General features: G+C 47.0%; 1 protein-coding gene across 1 annotated transcript; it reads right to left on the minus strand.

Moving 5' to 3' along the window:
• Positions 1–344: 344 nt before the first annotated feature.
• Positions 345–3,002, minus strand: LOC309721101 (uncharacterized protein; the record flags this gene model as incomplete). The annotated part of the gene is made up of 2 exons (XM_082558454.1): positions 345–797; positions 1,998–3,002. The coding sequence occupies 2 exons, from the start codon at positions 3,000–3,002 to the stop codon at positions 345–347; spliced, it is 1,458 nt and encodes a 485-aa protein (XP_082414580.1).
• Between the last annotated feature and the right edge of the window lie 10,570 nt (positions 3,003–13,572).

A 13,572-nucleotide genomic window follows, 5' to 3' on the forward strand; every position in this document is an offset into this window, starting at 1 on the left:
TCAACTCATGAGAGCGTTCTCTTAAAGAAAACCAAAACTGGCATTTTTGTACAGCGCAGTCCTCGAGTCTAACAACGAGCCATAGACCGAGCAGCAGGTATATCATCGCCATGACATCCTCCATTCTTCTGCTTGTGTCTCATACAAATGATGTCACTTGACTTTCATCCACATTTCTATAACAATCCCACACACATTCGATGGTACTCAATTTTAATGGAAAATGACCGCAATCGAGTAGCGTCAAGTCGAGCAGGTACTAGTGGAAAGTTCCCACAGTTCCCTTTAGATGCCACAGGATATCAAAGTAGAACATTGGTGATTCTTACATGGAAAACTGATGTTTAGTTTCTATGTCTTTGCGATAGTGTCATGGTTTGCTGTGTGGGTAGGATTAAATGGTCCACCTGGTGATCGCCTGGGATGGGATGCAGGTGTGGAGTCAGCGGCCACGCCCACGGGAGTGGGCATCCCATCAGCACCTCAGACGCCAGGCCGCGGACCATGACAGACGAAGCACAGGCTGGAGCTGCAGCTGACGAAGCACAGGCTGGAGCTGCAGCTGACGAAGCACAGGCTGGAGCTGCAGCTGACGAAGCACAGGCTGGAGCTGGACCAGGAGGAGCAGAAGCAGAAGGTGGCTGGGTGGGCTCCTCGGGCCCTCCAGCTGACGTGACGCGAAGCGGTGGCGTCGCCGCAGGGTGCCAGATAGGCACACCTGGGAGTCCAACAGCAGACGCAGGACAAACAGTTATGAAGGCCCCTGGCTGGACTAGGAGCTGAGGAAACACAGGCTGCTGAGGCACAAACCCAGAGAGAGAGAGAGCAGGTAAAAAACAGTCCATAGGGCTTAACAGCTTAACACAAGAAACCATGAAGTGGACAGTGGTAGGGACCACCAGTTCTGAGCCAGCAATCATTAGGTTCCCAGAGTCTACATCAGTCCGAAGGGGCTCAGAGGTTACTAGCCCAGTCTGTGTAGTCCTAGGAGAGGTCAACATAAGCTGGTTGGACTCAACCGGTGGTAGTGTGCGGCTCAGAGGAGCTGGTTCGACCATACGGAAAACAAGGACCGCCACTCGATCCACAAAAACAAAGCTTAGATCACCAGGAGCTGACTCCTGGAAAAACAGTAAATACACAGATATGGACCTAACCATTGGCACCGTGGTAGCATGACTGTGGTGTGTTGGATGGACGTGTTTGTTGGAACCCGTACCCGCAGTGATCTGTGGCTGCAGAGTGTTAACCCTATTGAGTGGAGAGACAGATACAGGTGAAACGGTACGTGAACCATTAACTGAAGCAGGTGACGCTTCAGGCTGAGAGAGGGTGGTTATGACATTGTTCGGGGCCAAAACCCTATCTAGTGACGAGTTCATAGAGGCAGGAGAAAATGGTGTCACATAAATCCTGACCCCAGCTTCCATCTCCTGAGTGGTGGTTATGGTGCTGGAGCAAAACAGTTCAGAACCACCTGGTTTGTTATCTATGGGGAGACAGGAGACGTGTTGTGACATTACAGTGTCCTGGTCACCATGATCTGCTGTTATGTGTGCATCTTGGTAACATGCTAGGGGTTCATGACCAGTGTTCACAGTCTCTGGTTCGTGAAAAGCAAGTGTAGCTGGGCACACCGGAGCACTAGCTATGCTTTCGTTGCCTTCATTCAGTGACTGATGGAGGAGCAGGGCCGGCTCAGGAGGGAAGAGAGAAACCACAGGCAACTCAGATTTAGTTGGAACTGCAGACATGGAAAGAGACACCAAAGGAAACACCTCCCTACTGCTATTAAAACCAAAGGCGGTGGGAAACCTTGTCAGTCTGTGAATCGAGTCTGTGGTCCCTGCCGGGTTGAGTGAAGCGGGAGCAGAACTGTCTCTGGCCTGCGGCTCGGTGAACGGCTCATTGCTAGCCACCTCACCGGCTAAGTCCGTAGCCTCCTCACATGCCTTCTGCTCAGAGGTAACTTGGAGCGACTGGACAGTTTCACTCACCTCCGAGCGTCGGGCGATGCGGTGGCGACGCGAACGCCGTTTTCTTTTGGCCGTGGGCCCCGTAGACGTGGGAGATGGAGGCTCCTGAGGCGTCGCAGCGGCTGAGGAGGCGGTAGTTAGCGGAGTGGCAGGCGGAAGTCCCAGGCAACTCCGGGGGCCCCCAAGGGCTAGCCGTGTCCCGCGGAAAACCTCATCGTAGGGGGGAGCGAGCCATGGCTCCTCTCGTAGCTCTTCCTCCGGTTGCGCGCATACGGCGCGCTGCCGCTCCTCGAGGTCGGAATCCGCGCCCCCCACAGCCACCTCGTGTTGCTCAGTGGAGGGCAGAACGGGCCGTGGCGGTGCGCGACAGCGGCGGGAACGCCGTTTCCTCTTAGGGGCGGCCGTGGGCTCGGCCTGGCCTTCCGTGGCGACCGGCTCCTCGCCCTCAGACCACATCCGTGCCAGGCAGGAAGCAGGAGACGAGTAGCCCGATCGCGGCGGCAAGGGGGGGTGGTCGGTCTGTGGTGGGACAGCTGACGAGAGCTCCTCCTCGGTGATAAGCCAGGGCTTCCAACGGAGCTCGTCCTCCCGATACGCCCGTAACACCTGCTGCCGCTCCTCTTCACCGAAGTCGCTGGCCTCTGGCATCTCCGTGCGCCACGTAGTGTAGACAGGCGGTGGCGGAGATGTAGAAACCGATGAGAAGCGAACAGGCGGCGTAACGGTGGTGAGCCCCATGGTCCCGATCCTGACCGTTTCTGGTTCTTTCTGGGACAGCTGCCCCGGACGGATGCCCACGGCGGACACAAGAAAGTCCCGGATGTGGGGGCGCAGCGCGCCGAATAGCCACGGGAGCCCGGACACCATCCGCTGAAGACGGACGGCTACGGTCTCCCGGTATTCGCCTCGAGGTAGCGTCGCCCATTCCTCACAGTGGTATTCCACCGTGTAGACCAAGTCGTCCTGGAGGTCCGCGGAGGGGTTGTGAGCTGCTGGGTCCAGTTCGGGGTCGCGTTCTTCTGTCATGGTTTGCTGTGTGGCAGGCAGGAGAAGGACCCAAGATGCAGACTCACAGACACGGGGATAAACTCAAAAAACACAGCTTTATTGCTGGCCACGAGAAGTAATACAAAATAACCTAAAACTGGGTGTTATGGCCCGTCTAGGCGCGGCCAGACCACAACATAAAGGGTGATCCATCCCCGTCCAACCCCAAGCAGCACGTCACACACTTACTATTTTGTGACAGTGATTTATTTACAATAGGTGCGGTTAAACAAAGGAAGGGAGCATATCATAGCTTCAGGGTGAACCCAAGGCCAAAACAACAAACAAAAGCAGCCTATCTCAGGAATAAACGAAACTTACCTACTCAAAGGAACTAAACAAAACGACAATCACTTTCCTCCCTACCTAACAAAAACAGGAGAAAACTGATCAACCAAAAAGGCGGTCCACCCCTACATGCTCTTACATTACATAATACGTCGATACAGTGACCGGTCTGCCGGCTGGGTTGGGCCGAGGATGAATGACTGGGCAGTCCCTGGCGGGCTCTTCTTATCCGCTGTCTCCCAGTCCTCAGCCAATCGGTGTGAGCCATCCACCCTGGATGCACCAATCCCGGACGAGCCCCCATGGACTGTGTGGGCCCGTTGCCAAGAACAAAATCAGGCCACCAGTACATGTTAACGGTAATGTGCGCTGCCACTCGTTTTCCGGAGGCAATTCCATTACGTACCTTAAAGGCAAAGAACGTTGTGAAAGCCCTCACGAAGTTCTTTTCGACTTTTGGGTTACCCAGGGTTGTTCAAACTGATCAGGGAACAAACTTTATGTCAAAAGTGTTTGCCCAGGTTTTAAAGGAGTTAAAAGTTAAACATCAAACGTCCAGCCCTTATCACCCAGAGAGTCAAGGTGCACTGGAACGATTTCATCAAACCCTAAAGACCATGTTGCGCAAATACTGCCTTGAATCAGGTAAAGACTGGGATGAGGGACTTCCGCTTTTGCTTTTTGCTGTTAGAGAAACCACCCAGGAATCCCTTGGATTTAGTCCGGCTGACCTGGTTTTTGGACACACTGTACGCGGTCCCCTGCGACTGATTAAAGAAAAGTGGTTATCTGAGTCGCAGCGAGCCGAGCATAACGTGTTAGATTATGTTTGCAGTTTTAGAGAGCGTCTTTTCCGGGCATGTCAGTTGGCCCGTGACAATTTGGAGCAAACACAAGGCAACATGAAAGCCCGGTATGACAAAAAGACAGTGGTCCGACATTTCGCTCCTGGTGAAAAGGTTCTAGTGTTGCTTCCTTTAGTTGGGTCTAGCCTCCATGCGCGGTTTTCTGGTCCCTATGAGGTGGACAAAAGGATAAGTGACACTAGCTATGCAGTAAAAACCCCTGATCGAAAGAGAAAACTGAGGGTTTGCCACGTTAACATGCTTAAACGCTATGTTTCTAGAGAGGACGTGGCAGCTGACAAAACCACACCCATAACGCCTGTCTCTGTGTGTTCGGCACCCCCATTGTATGTTTTGCAAGATGATGACTTGACTGACAAGAGCAGTTGTATGCCGTTGGCCCGTTTGCGAAACTCAGAAGCGTTAGAAAACTTAGACTCTTTCCTGTCGCATCTGTCAGATTCCGCCCGCAAAGATATCCTTGATCTGATTGAAGCTAATTTGCTGCTTTTCTCTGACCATCCGCGGCAGACGTCTGTGCTCTCTCATGATATCGTTGTGGAAGTTGATAAGCCAATAAAGCAACATGCTTATCGAGTAAATCCAACCAAGCGGAATTTAATGCAACAGGAAGTCGAATACCTGGTTAAACATGGGTTAGCTGAGCCCAGTAACAGTGCGTGGAGTTCACCCTGTATTTTGGTGCCTAAACCAGATGACACCCCACGTTTCTGTACCGATTTCAGAAAGGTTAATGCTGTCACAAAACCGGATTCTTTCCCTCTCCCCAGAATGGAGGACTGCATTGATCGTGTCGGCTCAGCTACATACGTCACTAAATTAGACCTGTTAAAAGGATATTGGCAAGTCCCGTTAACCCCCAGAGCTTCTGAAGTTTCCGCGTTTGTAACTCCAGATCATTTCCTCCAATACACGGTAATGCCCTTTGGGTTGCGAAACGCACCCGCAACATTTCAACGTCTAATGCAGAAGGTATTGTTTGGAGTGAGAAACTGTGAGGCATACTTGGATGACATTGTCATTTATTCTCCAACATGGTCAGAACATCTGGAAACGCTCTCTGAGGTGTTCAGACGTTTTTGTGAATCTTCTCTCACACTAAACCTCTCTAAGTGTGAGTTTGGTAAAGCCACCATTACTTATCTAGGGAAACAGGTCGGACAGGGGCAAGTGCGCCCTGTTGCTGCGAAAGTACAGGCCATTGTTGATTTTCCTGTCCCGCAGACAAAAAGAGCACTGCGTCGTTTTTTAGGAATGGCCGGGTTTTATCGAGGGTTTTGCAGAAATTTTTCTGATGTGGTTAGTCCCCTAACTGATCTTGTTAGCCCCTTAAAACCTTTTATTTGGTCTCCAGCATGTCAGGTGGCATTCGAATCTGCCAAAGCATTGTTGTGCAGTGCACCAGTGCTAGCTGCGCCGAATTTTGAGCGCCCTTTTAAACTAGACGTTGACGCCAGCTCGTGTGGCGCAGGCGCTGTTCTGTTACAGGAAGATGATCACGGCGTAGATCATCCCGTCTGCTACTTTTCAAGAAAGTTTAACAGACACCAGACCCATTATGGCACCATTGAAAAAGAGGCCCTTGCTTTACTCCTTGCGTTACAGCATTTTGAGGTCTATGCTGGGTCAAGTGTGCTGCCTGTGCAGGTGTTTACCGATCACAACCCACTGGTGTTCCTTTCCCAAATGTGCAACTCCAATCAAAGACTTATGCGCTGGTCCTTGTTGTTGCAAGATTTTAACTTGGAGATCAGTTACAAGAAAGGGAAGGATAACGTATTGGCTGACACCCTGTCTAGAGCACTGTCTCCTTGAATTAAACATTTTGGGGTTAATGTTAATTCTTGGGTAAGGGGGTGTTACGACTGTGACCGTAATTGTGTGTGGATTTGAGTGTCTAGGTGCTCCTCCGGGATTGGTGCATCCAGGGTGGATGGCTCACACCGATTGGCTGAGGACTGGGAGACAGCGGATAAGAAGAGCCCGCCAGGGACTGCCCAGTCATTCATCCTCGGCCCAACCCAGCCGGCAGACCGGTCACTGTATCGACGTATTATGTAATGTAAGAGCATGTAGGGGTGGACCGCCTTTTTGGTTGATCAGTTTTCTCCTGTTTTTGTTAGGTAGGGAGGAAAGTGATTGTCGTTTTGTTTAGTTCCTTTGAGTAGGTAAGTTTCGTTTATTCCTGAGATAGGCTGCTTTTGTTTGTTGTTTTGGCCTTGGGTTCACCCTGAAGCTATGATATGCTCCCTTCCTTTGTTTAACCGCACCTATTGTAAATAAATCACTGTCACAAAATAGTAAGTGTGTGACGTGCTGCTTGGGGTTGGACGGGGATGGATCACCCTTTATGTTGTGGTCTGGATGCACCAATCCCGGAGGAGCACCTAGACACTCAAATCCACACACAATTACGGTCACAGTCGTAACACTGGGAAAACTAAAGCATGAGCTGTACAAGGAACCGAACCACGGGGAGAATCACACACAACATGAGGGAGAACGCGACGCCGAACAGAGGGAGACTCAGACAGAAATACACAGAGGGTAAACGAGGAAAGTGGGCACACACGGGGAACACAGGTGACACTGATAATCATAACGAGACAGGGCAGGGTGAACTGAACATGACATGTACAGGCACAGAGGTTCAGACAGGAGGAGAGAGAGCACGGGGAAAACACAGACATAACGGGCTGGGGAAACATGAAACAACCACAAAGGGAGACGAGGGCTCATAAATACATAGAGGGCACACAGGGGGGAGAGAGAGCACGGGGAGAACTTAGACATAATGGGCAGGGGAAACATGGAATAAAACATAAGGAGAGACGAGGGCTCACAGATACACAGAGGGGCACACAGGGGGTAAAAGCCATGAAGGGAAAACACTTAGGGAACAACACAACAGGGCAACTCAGAAAACATGGCCTAAATAAGGAACGAAATACAAAAATACAAGGAACTAAGAATACTGGGCCCACATGGCCCAGGACCATGACAGATAGATTCATCTTTCATCATCCAAGATGATCCTCCACACAAAAGCTGGGTGAGTTTGACATAGATGTCTGAGGTTTGAGGGATTACCTAAAATGAGAAACTAAAGACTGGTTTGGTTCTTGGTTTGTTGGGAATAACTTTATCATGAAAATCATAGTACACGTGGAATTCTAGGATCCGAAACAGTGGTCCACCAGCACTGAGAAGAGGCTCAAAGGTGGCTGTTAGCTTGAAACCAGTGAGACTCTGAAGCAAAACTCTTCACAGTATCAGAAATTTAGGTTGACGAACTCACAGTGTGACTGCTGCTATGACTCTATGAAGTATATTAACCAGCTAACAGGAATGTGACATGAAATGAAATATTTAGATTTCTACCACTCAGGATAAACCACGAATATTAATATGATGCTTTATTCTCCGTAGCTTCCACATATCCATGGCCCATGCAGAAAGGCCTTCACTAACCAGGAGATGGACACAGAAACCTGTGAAAAGTTAATCCCAACCTTCCTTTTATTCCTTTTATTAAATTCCTTTTATTGTTCTGGTCCATGTTAAATTCAAATTGGCCTCTTAATGGAAAAAAGGTATGTTATTTACTCAACTTTAAGTCAACCTGGTTCTGTGACGTTTCCCTTTATGCTGAAATTATATAGCAAAATACTGAGCTGACTGACAGCTTTCAAGCTATTCTAAACCACCTGCTTCACTTGTACATTTGAATTCAATCCTGTGGAACTCATACGAGCTGCTGACTTGACCAGGAGCAAACAGATGCGATGTTACAACACCACACGTATAAACCCACTTCTGGGTCATTTCAAACTTGGAAATCGACTCGCAAAAGCTAATGAAGCCCATCGATGTGTGAGAGAACGTGCGGTCCATGTTTCCCTTTGATGCTGAGGTTAACCGGTGTATCCACCTCTGCATTACACCCGATGCAACCCCTGAAATTTCTCTGTTTCTGCAGAACAGGCATATGTATGCGCTCCAGTCTTGGGAGGAAGCGCACGAAAAGATCAATTTCCCCTTCACTGTAAGGGGCGTTTAAGGTGAATCTCGCTCTTCCAGTCATTTGCCGCTCTCGTTTTCCCCGGAGGAAGCCTTTAGAGCTGAGCCGCTGAAATCCCAGTCGATACCCCTCGCTCCAAACAAAGCTTGAAACTTAAGGGAGAAGATGAGACACGGTGAATGCAGCTCAGAGTGCAACTCTTTAAAAACTGTAAACCAGCACAAAGTACAGACACAAAGCAAAGCACATTCATCCACAGACTCTACGGTACAGAAGAAATGTAGCAGAGCAAGCACCATTGTGTGCTCGGAGTGACCACACACACGCACACACACACACATCCTGTGTCACATCCTAAAATCCATTTATGAAGTAATAAAAACAAGGCTGCCCAGTGGTCAATTTATGCAGACAGCTCTGTATCGACAGAAATAAACACAAGCCAATGAAACTGCTGAGCTTTAGCCAAACACTTCAAATGCGCCTGAGTGACTCAATGTGTGTGTGCTGATCCCAGCCTGCTGCTGCAGCAGTTTCAATGTGCAATTACCAGCTAAGATGCTTCTTTGACCACTGCTGAAGAAAGCTTTCTGATGGTATAGAAGCGTCGGTCCAGCCACGAAAAGGTACATCCCGTCAGACTGCGCATTGTCTGCGTGTGTGTGCAGCTAAGTGTGTGTTGGCAGACAAAATTGATGTTTCTCAAGGGAATAGCAATTTCTCTCTTCTGTGTGGAGTTGGTGGAAGGCCAGCTGTGATTGCTTTTTCCTCTACATCCCTTCATCATAATAACAACTTGATTCTGGCGTCTGAAACGCACACGTCCTCTCTTCCTCACACACACACACACACACACACACACACACACACACACACACACACACACACACACACACACACTGCTACTTCACCACTTATCTTGTCTTTTTGCTGTTTTTTTCTATCCCTCTTTTTGTCATATTAATTCTCTCCCAGTGCTTTCCTCTTCTCTAACAGTTTATCCGCTTTTTTCTTCATCTCCTCTCCTTATTACTCCTTCTCTTTTCCATTTCTTCCTCTTCTGTATTTTTCTCATCGGTTGCTTCCCTTTTTTCCTCGGCTCGTCTGCTCTTCTTTACTTTTCTTCTCCTAGTTTCTTCTCCTCTCTGCTCATCTCCTACCTGAGGCCCTCTACCTCCTGCTGATTCATTAAGTAAAAATGCAACTTATTAACATATCGGTTCATGTGAGTATTTAGGATTATTTCTGCTTACTTTAAACATTTGCCTAATAACTCGCGCTTTCCTTTTCATCTCAGTGCTATTTATTATGAGGCTTAATTTCCTCTTCCTTTAAGCTCTCTTTTCTGTTACTCATTTGCATCGTCTCTCTCGCTCACTCTGTTTCTATTCATTACTTTTACTTCTTTCTGAGGTTTTTCTTTGCCTTTTCTTCCCATTCCTCTCATGTGTTTTCTCCCCGCGTGTTTTCTTCTTCGATCTCCTCCTTCATTTCTCCTTTTTACCTTACATGCATCGCTACCTGCAGGTCAGGCCACCTGCTGGATCTCAATCCGCTGTTTCATTGCAAAGTTATTTATTAAAGAGGCGATTGTGGTATTAAAGATTGATTGTACTATTAAAGTGTTGTTTACAGTCCAGACAGCCCCCGGGAGCATTTATCCATTGACAGCAGCAGTCTGGGAAACACATAGATTAGTTGTGTGAGCTGGTCATCAGCTTCACTGATCAAAGCTGCCTCTCGCTCAGCCGGGCAGTGTTAACTCATGCGACTATCTGTGAATATGCATTATGTACATAATTACAGTTTGACTGTCTTTCCTCAAGTACAATCTGACAGGAAATATAATGGTTGGCTTGAGGTGATGGAAGCTGATTGTGCAAAAAATGGCCCGATAATTAGCGCGCAGTTGGTAAGTTTCTGGACAATGATGTGTTCGTTTCTGTGATCACAGCAGAATCGGCTGCACTTTTTGCTTGTTCGTTCTTTTCAAGCCTTCAGTCGTCAAGTGTGAAAGACATGATTACTGTTAGAGCCTCCTGACATCTGCAGGCATGCATGTCGATTTAACTTTAACTCAGTGCATCTCACACCATTACACACCATTCACTTTAGTAACCTTCACTGACACGTCATGCCAACATGCTCTGATTCTTTAGGGCGTGCTCACACTCGGCCAGAACACCGGGCACCACCAGCGTCTGGTTCACTCAACTAGTGTGATCACTGTGTACTGTGCTCGTGCACAGTCCAGTGTTTCATGTCCTGGCAGGATAAGCATGTATTGGGATCTCTATCTGTGCCCAACCAATGCGACTGGGATGCTTCGCTTGTGAAAAGTCAGTTGTGGAAATAGCTTGTCACCTCTTAACGCACTGTTTCAAAATTATACTGTTGTGCCACAGCACGTTCCAGGCACTGCCCAATGCTGCCCAAACCATGAAAGAGTAAAAGAAGAGTGCTGAGGCAAACAGAAGCACACCTTGGCCTGGATTGGTGAACACAATGAAGACGTCTGACATTGAATCTGTATGCACTAACTGCTAGCTATTTCATTTCTATACTTTCTGTGACCAAATGAGGAAACAAATAGTTTGGAGTCTAGCCCGGCGACCCTGCACAACAAGCTGTTTCTCTAAAATAAACGAATGTGTGTCACAAAATAGAAGCATTTTGTTTCTAGTCAACTTAAGATGAGCTGAACTGGATACTTACCGACCAATATCCGAGTATATATAATATTTATCAGAGACAGTGAAAAAGTTTGGCATAGCCACTGTGACATCACTCACTAGGTTCAAGCTTTCGATCATTTTTTTAACCACTTAAAGGTGAAAGCAGCATGAGGAGCGGACCTGACTGTGAAACTGCATGCTCAGAGATACTGGGACACTAGAGTAACCAAAAATGCCTAAACCAGACTTAATGTGTTATTTTGACATGAACCCATATAATAATCTGGAGACTATTTACAGAGGTCAGGAATAAGGGCTATTAGACTTCTGCAGGACAGGAAGTCTGAGGTATCGCCGTGAGAAGGTCGTCAGGGAGCTCGGTCTGTGACCCAGCATTTAGAGGTTATCGTCTTTTTGTGAATTCTTTGTGTTTGGGATGTTTTAGTTTTCTATTAGTTGGTATTAAAAATAACTAAACATATAACCAAAGCAAAGAATAACTTGTTTCCGTGTTGTCTGGTCCAGGTGCCTCCCCTTTCTGTTTACATGTCTCCTCTGTCTGTCATCTGCATCCATGTTTCTTCAGCCCATCACATCTTTTTCGTGACCGCTGTAGTTTCAATCTCTCTTGCTCCCTCTCTGTCTCCCTCAAGTTTACGCGTCCCACTTTACCTCGCTCCATGTTTCCTGTTTTATTTGAATGTCTTGTGTTCCATGTTCAGTGTGTTTAGTTTTGCTTCCCCCGTTTCAGCTGTTTCCCCGTGCGTTTCCACTTCCCCTGATCACCTCCTGTCTGTATATAGTCTGTGAGTTTTTATTCATCCTTTGTCAGGTCATCTCTTATGTTCATGCCATGTTTTCAAGGTTTCATGCTTGTATTTATGTATTTTCGCCAGGTTTCCATGTTTAAGGTTTTTCATGTTTACTTTTCAGTTTTCCCCAGTTTAGGCTTGCTTTCAGTTATAACTTCTAAAAGTTCTGTTCTATGTTTCCATTCATCAGCACTTGGGTCCTCCGTTCTTTACTCCACACGGCCATCTGCGCTAGCTTTAATTTCACATGTGGAAGCTGTATCCATGTCTCACACTGTCTGCTGTATTTTTCTGTGAGCCTTCCACCTTACGAGTGAGGAAATTCAAGTCCTACAGAATCTAATCGAAACACCTCGTCTTTTACACATTGTAAGTATGAATAAGAGCAGACTGCTGAGGCTATCTGCACTGCACAGGCAGCCTCCACTCAGTTTAGTTCAGAGATCTTTGCTTTGCATAGTCTGCTCAACGGAAGCGTTATGGAGGAGGCAACTAACACAAAAGCATTCCATTAATACATAGCATTCATTATAGGTGGCAGTGGTCTAAATAATTAAAAAAGCAATCTCTTTCCTGAGTAAAGCTGAGCAGGGGTGGAAGACTGTTTCTTTTTTTATTGCAGCTTTTTGAAGAACTTTTTTGACAAACCTGATAGAGTTAAAGTCATGAATTATCCAAGAACCAAGCATCTACAAGGAAGACCACTATAAAAAGACACGAATAAGGAAAAGAGGTGCAGTGCTAAATTACTAAAGAACCCATATAGGCATGTTTCATCCTTGTGAAAAGCAGATGGTTGTATTCAGTGAACAAATTAAGACAGAAATCAGTGTGTGATCTGTTCATGTATGCTTATACATACTCAATTAGCTGTTACAGAGTATATTTGAAGACGTGACCAAAACCACGTGCGATGGTTTACCTTAAATAAGGTCAAGGATTTAAATGTCAGTCACCTCCTGTGAAGAGGTGGCGGCTCTGGGACTCGTGTTATTCTGCTGTACAAAAGATTTCGAGTCAAAGAGATAACCTTGATGCTGCTGGGTTTAAAGATCACAGGAATATTAACTGAATATCAGTTCTCTTGCCGCTGTGATTAAATTCAATGCCCTGAATCAAAGTAGAGAATTTACCAATCTGCTCAGTCAAAAACTTTCCAGATACAACCCTGATTAACTGCAAATACAAGTTTCATTACTGTGGTGAAGAACGCCTTCTGCAGCACAGCTGAACAATAATCTGTGTGGCAGATGCACCAGAGAAACACACAAGTCATAAAAATCAAGAATCTGCTAGAGGCCTTGTACTGAATCACTGCACCAAATGAGAAATTTATTAATAAATGAGAATTTGCTCGCTAGCGCAATCTGTGCAGATGAACTCAAATGAGATAAATGGGCACCATCCTATACTTCCTTCAATGTGCCCTTGGAGTATTATTACTTCGGTATTTAGCTGATGATGTCTTCATCCTGAGAGACTCGTAATGAAGGAACAAGTGGGTGATGAGTGTCTCGCTCAAGGACGCTGACAGGCGAGGGTTCCTCATCAGAAACATGACAGGATTCGTAGTTTGTTCAAAGGGCTTCAAATGTTTATGATAAGTCATCGCGACTGAATGTCATCATTTATCATCAGGTCTGTGCTCCTCAGAGCTGCCAGCATGGCCGTTCCCAAACAGAAAGCCAACATTACAAATGAGCTCACAGCTCTCACCTGTCCTGGAATACAAAACAGTAGACGCCGACTGACATCATCGATCACAACTTTTTATGACACAGATTTGAACAAGGAGTAGCACCGGATTGAGTCGTTGTTGTCAGAAAGATTAAAGTTTTTATGGTAAAAAATAACTAACCAAAGCAGCCAGCAGCAGAGTTTCAGACA

Source organism: Aulonocara stuartgranti (genome assembly GCF_965226115.1).
Source record: "Aulonocara stuartgranti genome assembly, chromosome: 14".
Classification (NCBI taxonomy): domain Eukaryota; kingdom Metazoa; phylum Chordata; class Actinopteri; order Cichliformes; family Cichlidae; genus Aulonocara; species Aulonocara stuartgranti.